At 35.6% G+C, this 10,135-nt stretch overlaps 1 protein-coding gene across 1 annotated transcript; it reads right to left on the bottom strand.

The window, feature by feature from the left end:
- Positions 1 to 365: 365 nt before the first annotated feature.
- LOC133195088 (uncharacterized) lies at positions 366 to 1,186 on the bottom strand. The gene is made up of 3 exons (XM_061330965.1): positions 1,049 to 1,186; positions 758 to 852; positions 366 to 578 (listed from the first exon to the last, which is right to left on the bottom strand). The coding sequence occupies exons 2-3, from the start codon at positions 839 to 841 to the stop codon at positions 366 to 368; spliced, it is 297 nt and encodes a 98-aa protein (XP_061186949.1). The 5' UTR covers positions 842 to 852; positions 1,049 to 1,186.
- Positions 1,187 to 10,135: the final 8,949 nt, after the last annotated feature.

The following is a 10,135-nucleotide window of genomic DNA, read 5'->3' as shown; positions in this document are numbered from 1 at the left end:
GAAATAAAATTTACGCCTCAATAAAAAAAAAACACTATCATTTGGTAAAGTCATATCAGTTTACATGTAATTTACCTGGTAGTTTTAATAGTGGTAATTTTTACCTGGCATTTCTCTGAGGCACTTGGCATTCCACAGAAAACATCCTCCCTTCAAGCCATTAACTTGACAGCTCTCTCTCTCCAGGTGGGAGTGACCTCTTCATCCTTTGCAAAAGTTGTTGTGATGTAATGGAAAGCTCACCACTGTTGGAAAAGATGTGATACTAAATACATTGGAAAAGAATTTCAAATATGCACATTTTTTTTTTATTTGTTATTGCATGTAAATGTAAAAGGTATGTTCATATGTGTTCTCATTGTTGATTAATTAGTGTGTGACAAAATTAGATTTATATCAAACCTGGCAATCTCATGGATGGCCTGAACTAAGTCTATCTCCTTTTGTCTAAAAACATGTGTGAGGTGAATGTGGTGAAAATATACTAAAAGCCGGCTTTCCTCAATACTTTTTCCAGGATCTCCATACTCTATTGTGGGAACTGGTGGAAGTTGAAAGAAATCTTTACTTAAGATAACCTGAAGTATTATTACCAGGGTATATAATACAAATAAATATTGAAGGGATAAGAAACAAGGCCCAATGGAAAATTTACTTACACAGCAGTTAGAAATTTGTATAAATTCCTTCATTTTAAAATATACAAAATGTATACATCAAGAAGAGTAACCACAAAAGAGACATAAGAAAATTTTACCTGACAGCCTCCGAAAGGTTTAGAAACATCTTTTAAGTGGCGAAAAACATACTCTATCTGTTCAAACTGTCTCTGGCTTAACATTGAGACCTCATCTATTAATAAAAATTTTCATCATGTAACATTGGGGTTGATATCCATATATTTAATGACAGAAATGAATATTTGATCAATCATACTTCATGATTTTTTTTTTCAAATTCACATATTCTCAACAATTCACAAAATGTACATGGAAATTTAAAGCTTCAAGATATGGAAAAAAGCAAAACATTAAATACATGTACTTACCAATGACAAAAACATCACAGCGAAGTATAGTTATTTTATATTTCACAAAACTTTCTGAATTGTTTATCAAGTCCACCAACTCTTCATTCTCATATCTCCCATCTTTTAGCCCACAAAATTTATGAACAGTACCAGCAGATTTGTATAAACATTTGAATATATATATATATATTAGGGATGTCAAATCGGTCAATTGTTTATAATCGGTTACTCGAACGTTTTTCCGATCGAGTACCCGGGTACTCGGTAAAAAAATGTAAATTCAAGTGTATTAATTTCTTGAGCCCAGTTAAGCTCTGTTAAACCCCAAAGCTGTTTTTATCACGTTTAAAAATTGTATAATTATAAACATCGATTTCAACGGAAATGATTTTTGGTACTAAATTTATTTGTCAAACACAAAAGACACAATTAATACTGCAAAAAATTACAAATGGTTTACAGTTCTTGTTTAGGATGTATTTCTTCAAGAGGAGGACAATCTGTTACGCAGGTTTGTGATGATAAGACTAGCGAAAGAGAAGGAACGGCCGTTGTTGGGATCGCTAGTCTAATATTATTTCATATGTTGATTGTTTCCCCCGTATACAATAAATTTACTATACGCAAACTGACTTTCAACATTTTTTTTAAATCGTTAGTTATTTTCAAATGTTTCTTCACTTTTGAAGTGGGTAGCAGCATTTCTATGCATGTCCGATTTCGCTGCCGTATATTAACTAAATAATTTTAAAATGATTTGAAAATAATAGACCATCGATGTTCACTGAAAACAATCATTGAAGCCATCCAAAAATTAAGGACCACAATAGGTGAGAACAGCTGGGTGATTGGTCACTAATTACTATATATACACAGCCACAGGCGATACCAGGTGTTTTACAGGTGAAGACAACGACACGCTAAATACCATATGCATATTTAAGTTATTTTTGATAAGTTTTTGGAAAAAAATATGTACTTTGAATAAGAAAAAATACACATCCGAGTAACCGAGTACCAATTTTAGTATTCGATACTCGAACGTTCGATCGAGTACCCGGTTAACCGGGTACTCGTTGACATCCCTAATATATATATATATATATATATATATATATATATATATATATATATATATATATATATATATATATATATATATATATATAATGAGAAAAAGTTATTCAAAAAAGTATTAGTATTAGTTATTGTACATAGGCATCAAAATGACTTTACCCCTCCCCACCTCCTAACACACACAACACCAGCTCAATGAAGTATACCCCCCTTCATTTTCAACTTTTGTTTCCATATATTTTATTAATGTATTGAGAAAGTATACTCTGGACTATAATGCTCTTATAAAGATGTTAATGGAGATTCAATTTTTTTTCTAACGTACTGACCTGTTCGATGACAGCAACAGTGATGCTGAAAGGCCAGTGGTACTGGTCAAGGCAACTTTTTTGGTTTGTGAAAGATGATCAACAATCTCTCCTAAACAGTAAGATTTTCCAGTTCCTGGAAAGCCTGTAAGTAAGATATTGTGACCATCCTTCGCATATTTAAATGCTTCGCTTTGGCTTTGCTGTCGACAATCCATATTTCTCGGAATATTTATGGATTTTACATCTCTCAATATAGAAAGTTCCGAAAAGTTCCGAATAGCGGAAATTGTCATCCGAGGCCGAGTTGTCTTTTCTTGGGCGAAGAGTTTCACACTGTGCAGAAAGCTAGGGTTTTAGTTGGATAAAAGCTATTTAAGTTGGATATATTTGAAATATTTTAGCCTGGATAAGTACTAGGACATCATTTGCGCTAGTACATACGAGGATTTGTGTAACTTTTCTCAAGTAAGTTGTTTTTTGACTTTGTTTACAAATCGTGTGCTACTTTCGATTCTTCCCTAAGGCTTGTATATTTTTATATGTGAAGTAGAGAACAGAGTGGATAAGATGCCACTGTGAACTGACCGCGTATAAGCAGGTTATTTTTTTTTAATTGATCTAGCTGTTACCAGTAATTACGTATATCGTAATAACGAAGAAAGAAAGATGCGCATTTCATTGAATGAAAATCTCACTGCATAAGATTTCTAGTTACTGATGGCTTAAAAATAAAATAAAAACCAACGAAAGAGAGAAAGCTTGATACCACAAAATGATATTAAAAATATCGCGAGGAGGACATTGATTATAGAACTAGAGCGCACTAGCTAAAAGAGATAATTCAACAAATTTAAGATGGTTAAATCTTATATTATTTGAACCTGTCACATTCTTCATTAAAAGGGCATAGTGTATGTTACTTGTATAGATTTTTTGTGAGAAATATTTAATACTGCCTTGTTAAAAGGAGAATTGTATGTAAGAAGGGGGGGGGGGGTGGTGGTCTCAACTAACAGAGCAGACGGAACCTTCTCATACATGTTACTTGTCAAATATTCAGGTTCTCTACATGAAAATATAAATTGATAATTGCAACCATTGACTGTATTAAAAATGCTTCCTGAAATTTTCCTGAAACAATACAAATACACGTGGAAAAAAAATATGAGATGGGATTTTTTTTAAAAAAACCTATGTGAATAAAAAATATTTTAAAAAGTACCTGAGCAGAGAAACCACTGCATGACACCCCCCCCCCCTTTACCGTTCAGATATTGACAACTAAGGAGAAATATAACGATAAAGGAAATATAAACATTTTTGATCTAAATTATTATTAAGATGTAAAAGATAATAATAAAATAAAAATAAATAAATGAATTATGAAATGCGTAAACAATAATTCATGTGACTTTTTCATTTAGAATTTGACTAGTAAGTAGACTGTAATGAATTTGTTGATAAAATACTTTCTTTAAAACAATTAATAATCACTCAGGCTTTTTAGCACCTTCTCACCTCAAAAACAATGACCACAGTAATTATCAGTAAATCTCAGCATCGACAGCACAGCAACAGTGTTTATCAGTATTTATCAGACTCAACAGTAAAGACGACAGTAAATATCAGTATTTATCAGAAACAACTAAAATTATCAGCAACAACAGTAATAATAACAGTAAATGTCAGTACCTATCAGCAAGAACAGCACAGTATCAGCAATTATCAAACATTATCAGTAAAATTTGGGATTCTCAGCACTTCTTTCGCCCAGTAGTGTGAGCATCAAACATACGTAAATTACATTATTAACTCAATGTACATGTATCGACCATATATGCAGCCATATTCTGAATTCGTGTATAAAGTTCACAGTCTATGTAAAAAGATTTAAGAGCAAAGTAGCTGAGCTCACGACTATAATTATATAACAATACAGTAATTATGAGCAACCATATGCTTATTTCATGCCCAATTGTCCAAAGAATATATAAAAAGATTTAAGAGCAAAAATATGCTGAGCTTACGACTATAATACAGTTTATATGAGCAGACATATTCTGATCTCATGCACATTTAAATTCATAGTTAATCAGACTTAACTCAATATGAGTTAAGTCATATTATGGAAATGAGTAGATCAACTTCTTGTAACATAATCAAAGAAGCATAACTCTTACAACATTATTATTACTGACCTTTGATACTACCCTTTACAATTATCAAGTTTTGATACCATCCCTTGTTAATACACATATATATTACGCGCGCTCCAATCGGAAATTCTTTCTGGAATTTCATCTCAACAGAAAATTCAACGATCTATCCACCGTAATCCAGTGATCTTCATCCATTCCCGCCATCCAATAATTTTGGGTAAAGTATATAATCATAGAAGCTACGGGAATGTTGCGGTGTAGTAAACGCAAATCAAAGTCCACCTATGCCGGGCCAATCAGGACTCAAGCTGAAAGGGCCATAACTACTCCAACGACTGTGATTCAGACTTCACAGCCAGCAGATGTCCGGCAATCGGTTAACCAGGCTCCTCACCCATCAGTTGAAACTCTCAGTCCTCCTGCCACAGGGGATCAGGGACCTCAAGTCCAACAAGCTATAAGGCAGCCCCCCCCCCTCCATGACACAACCTGAATTGCATGTTCAACAAGCTGCTAGTCATCCTCCACTACCTCTGCAGACCATGGACAGTAACCTAGACGTCGCAACACCAGAGCAATCCTTACCAATCACCATGGCATCAAACTCTGGTGAAACTCCATTAATTCGCATTTCTTATGAGCTTGGGGCTCATGTCCCTCAGGCCATCAAGGAAAAAATATGGTCCAAACAATATATTGATTTAGCTAAAGTCCTTTATTCAGAAATAGACAATCATGACCTCCATAAATTTTCCATTGTTGAAGGTTAATTAGTCATAGAACCCAAAACTAAAACCAACAAAATTATTACAATTCAAAGTTGGGTAGATGCCTTTTTGATATTTTCAAGCATATATCTTGCTAGGCACCCTTCAGATTTTCAGGGCATATTAAAATATCTGCACACGGTACGCCTAGGCTACAGCCGAAACATAAATGCTAACTGGCTTGAATATGACAGACAGTTCCGTCTTAAAATGTCCAAAAATACATCCATTTCCTTTGGATCAGTTGACGCAGAATTGTGGTTAATATACATGCAGGCGCAACCTAATCAAACTGCTCAACAGCCAAAAGCATCTCTTAAATGTTTTGATTACAATCTCAAAGGCTCATGCTCCAAACCCCAGTGTTTCTACCAGCATGCATGCATGCACTGCAACAAGTCCCATCCACGTATACAGTACACTGTTGGTCCTACCAGATAATGTTAACTCAATTTTCAAGATCTAATCCCAACCCTCCAATATCGAGCCAGCAAAATCATAACCAACAACCTAACATTAGGATAAACCCAACTCATCCAGTCGCGGGTCAGCAAAATTACACCCAACAATCAAACTTTAATTTTCGTCCCTATCGCCCAAGGCAATACCAGTTGCCAAGACCAAGATTTAACACGCCTATGTTCTACTCCAATTAAGCTCCCAGTACTTCAGAAATACCTAGCTCAGTATCCTCAAATTCAAGATGCCCAACTGTTACTTAATGGATTTACAACTGGTTTTTATCTTAATTATGCAGGTCCAAGAGACTATTTAGAACCAAAAAACACGAAGTCTGCTAGGGAACATGTGCTCAAATTATTGGCAATAATTACTAAAGAAATAAAATTAGGTCGCAAGGCAGGTCCTTTTCCTAGCCCACCATTTCCCAACCTTAGGTGTAACCCAGTCGGTGTGTTACCTAAAAAGGACGGTGGATGGAGGTTGATTTCAAACCTGTCAGCACCAATTGGCAATAGCATCAATGAGCATATTGACCCAATTTTATGTTCAGTCTCCTACAGTTCATTTGACCAGGCAGTGTCCATGATTCAAAAAATGGCAAAGGGGCACTACTCTGTAAAATGGATTTGTCTAGTGCATTTAGACTTTTACCAATTCACCCTACAGATTTTTCTTTATTGGGTATGCGTATTCAAGACAAATATTATTTCGACATGTGCATGCCTTTTGGTTGCTCCACAGCTTGTTCAACACTTGAAAAATTCTCATCTTTCCTGCACTGGCTAGTAGCACAAAAGCCCAAAATCAAAATATCATTCATTACCTAGATGATTTCTTGTTCGCCGGGAGACAAAATACTTCACAATGTTCCGAACTCGCCAAAATATTTGAGTTAACCTGTAGCGAGTTAGGCATCCCAATAAATGACAAAAAAAAAAAAAAAAAAAAAAAAAAAAAAAAAAAAAAAACCGAAGGCCCCTGTACAAGATTAAGTTTTCTAGGTTTAGGGATTGACACAGTGGAACAGGTAATCTTTATTCCTGACAAAAAGGTTATAGAACTCCAGTATAAACTTACATCGCTCGCTTCTCTTACAAAAAAGTAAACCTCAAAGAAATGGAATCACTTTGTGGATCCCTAAACATTTTTGCTAAAGCCATCACGGGTAGCAGAGCATTTAATCGTCGGTTTTACAATACAACAATCGGCATTAAGAAATATTACTTCTAGATTAAGGTTACACACGCTGTTAAAGAGGATGCTAGGGTTTGGCTTACATTTCTCAAAGACTGCAATGGGCATTCGCCATTCCCTGAACTATCTTGGTCAAGTAATGAGTCCCTTAACCTTTTCACCGATAGTTGTGGTTCCTACGGTGGAGGTGCAATTTTTCAGAATCACTGTGCAGTTATTTCCTGGCCAGCATCATGGGGTCCAGATAGTCGTAGGGATATCACTTTAATGGAACTGGTGCCTTTTCTCTTAGCTATTTGGGTTTGAGCTGATTACTTTACCGCAAAAAAATTATTGATAAATACTGACAACATCGCTTTAGTTCATATTTTAAATTCCCAGACCAGTAAGGCCATTAATATTGTTATGCATTAAGCACAACATTCCGATTAAAACTATTCATATTCCAGGTTATCAAAATTCAACCGCAGATTCAATTTCTCAATTTCAGTGGGAAAGATTCAGAACCTTGGCTCCTCAAGCAGACAAGAGTCCAGCCAGTATACCTCCGGCATTATTGTCTCTCTTAGACCACATATAGAAAGTTTGCTTGAAGCAGCAATATCAAAAAACACTGCTTCAACTTACCAAAAGGGCATCGACTCCTATGAAACCTTCCGTTCTAAATACAATTTTGACTTGTTTTGGCCTCCACCAGTCCACCAGATCATTAACTACATTGCATATCTTCGTGCAAATCAAATATAACCAAATATCATATTCAACAGCAAGATGTTACTTTAGCGGTATTAGTTACAAAATCCAGTTGGAAGGGGGCATGGACAACACTAAAGCCTTTACAGTTAAGAAAATGTTAGAAGGTTTCCGTAGGCTAAATCTGGCAAAAAAGACCTTCGATCCCTAATCTCTCTACAAATGCTACATCAAATGATATCAATCCTACCCACAGTGTACTCAAACACTTACGAAGCCACAGTGTTTTCAACTGCCTTTCAATTAGCATTTTTTGCACTGCTGCGCATTAGCGAATTTACTTTCACCAGTAACTTTACACCAGTACTATCTTTACAAGATGTCACCATCGACAAAGAAAAAATATCTTTGTTTATCAAAGGTTCAAAAATTGACCAATTTCATAGGGGTACCACGTTACAAGTCACATACAGTTCTCAAATTGTATCTTTATTCAAACACATGCACAATTTTTTGTCAATTCGACCTCAAATGCAAAGCCCACTTTTTTGCCATCTCGATGCTAAACCCCTCACCAAATTTCAATTCACATCACTGCTACACAAAGCTGTCAAATTTATTGGTTAAGATACATCCATATTCAAATCACACTCATTCAGAATAGGTGGGGCTACTCATTTGTACTTGCAAGGAGTTTCCGATGAGGACATTAAATCTAAAGGTAGATTGAAATCTAACGTATTCGACTCTTACATTAGGTTTTAATGGTAATAATTATACCTGCAACGTTATCGTATTCTAACTGAATACTAAGATTGCAGGTCATACTACTGTTTGGATTATTGGATCATCCATAGTCCATTATGCTGCCCTTTATGCTGACAAGCAATTTGGAAACGCTCATCTAGATCTCCAACAGCACAATATTACAGTATTTTGGTCCGGTAAGAGTAGCATGGTTTAGGAGGATACAGAGCCCACAGTTAATCATCTTGTTGACCAAAAGGGACACCCTTATTTTGTATTGATACACTGTGGAGGCAATAGTTAAGGCTCTATGCCATTGTGTTGACTTCAAAAGTACATGAAATTGACTATTGTTAACTTGCAAGTCCTGCTGCCAAACACACGCTTCATATGGTCCCAAATACTCCCAAGAAATTACTATAGACACATGCTTTCAAATATTGCCGCTGGAAAAGCCCGTATTGGAATTAACAAATCCTTAGTAACATTTATAGTGTCACGTAACACCCGGATCTGCAGCAGTGTACATCAAAATTATATCCTGATGGAACACAGCTCAGGTTATATTTTTGAACACCATTCGCCAGGGATTACTCTGCATTGTACGCAGAAATGCCGAAATTTACCCACAACCTTCTTCCGAGTAAATACAGTCTCCCTGTCATGGCATTGGGGCAAAATTTTGCCCGCTTGTGGCGGATGTCTTCATGTATCATATTTCATTTATCATACATGATGACATACGGCCGAAATTTGCTTAAGCCTGCCCCAGACTCTTTATTCTTCCAGGTCCGTTGCCAATAATTGGGCTTATTTTAATTGACAAATTGATGGAATACATTGAGTGATTGAAAACATTGATGCACTGATTGATTGTCATGTTGACTGATTAAAACATTCATTGATTGAAAACGTTGATTCATATGTTGATTGTTGTGTTGTTTGATTGAAGTATTGATTGTTCGAAATATTGTCTGATTGATCAATTTATTGAGTGTTGATCTTACATCATAGCTACCCAAAGTCGGTGTAGATCACGCATTTTAGTTTAATAACATATTACATAATACAATAATTTAGTGGATTGATAGTGTTTGTCAAATCTGATTTCAACATATTATTATTAAAGCCATGACAAAGACTGCCAATACCGTGTTGTTGATCTATTCTATTGAAATAATGCAACAAGATCTTAATCCACTTAAATCATTTTAGGTATCTTGCTGACCAAAACATTGATGAACTCATGGAGACAATGAATTCTCGGTGAGCGCACAGACTCCTTGTCTACGATCAGTAGAACTAAAAATTACAGTTGGTATTTTGCTCAGTTACAAGCAATGCATAATGAAGCAGCATTCATGATGACCCCGAACATGTTTCTGTTTTCGCTGAAATATGCCGATACATAATGAGAAACAGAACATCTTTACCATTCCGTGTATATATACTCTCCATCCGTGCCATATTGAATTCAAACATGCACTAATAAGAGTTAAGGAAGTTGTTTGATAGAACTATTATTGTTTTCCGGCTTTTGGTAATTTCTTCCTTGATATTGGCGGAGATTTCTGTACCTGGTCGGAAGTCTCTTTCAAATGGGCACAGCTGTAGACCTCTTAAATCCTCTAGCTGGGAAATTGACTCGTTTTCTGCAAAGTCGCTGTTCTCTTCAGCGTACGATATGAAGGCTAC

The sequence above is a fragment of the Saccostrea echinata genome, unplaced genomic scaffold (assembly GCF_033153115.1).
Source record: "Saccostrea echinata isolate AGI-Se365-2 ecotype Australia unplaced genomic scaffold, CSIRO_AGI_Sech_v1 ptg000029l, whole genome shotgun sequence".
Lineage (NCBI taxonomy): Eukaryota > Metazoa > Mollusca > Bivalvia > Ostreida > Ostreidae > Saccostrea > Saccostrea echinata.
This window is presented reverse-complemented; position numbering and strand designations above follow the sequence as displayed.

Bases quoted from the DNA above. Each gene is read 5' to 3' on its own strand.
- LOC133195088 (XM_061330965.1), bottom strand. From the start codon at position 841: ATGTTAAGCCAGAGACAGTTTGAACAGATAGAGTATGTTTTTCGCCAC. The intron at 579-757 runs GTAAAATTTTCT...ATAATACTTCAG, and splicing joins AACCTTTCGGAGGCTGTCAG to GTTATCTTAAGTAAAGATTT.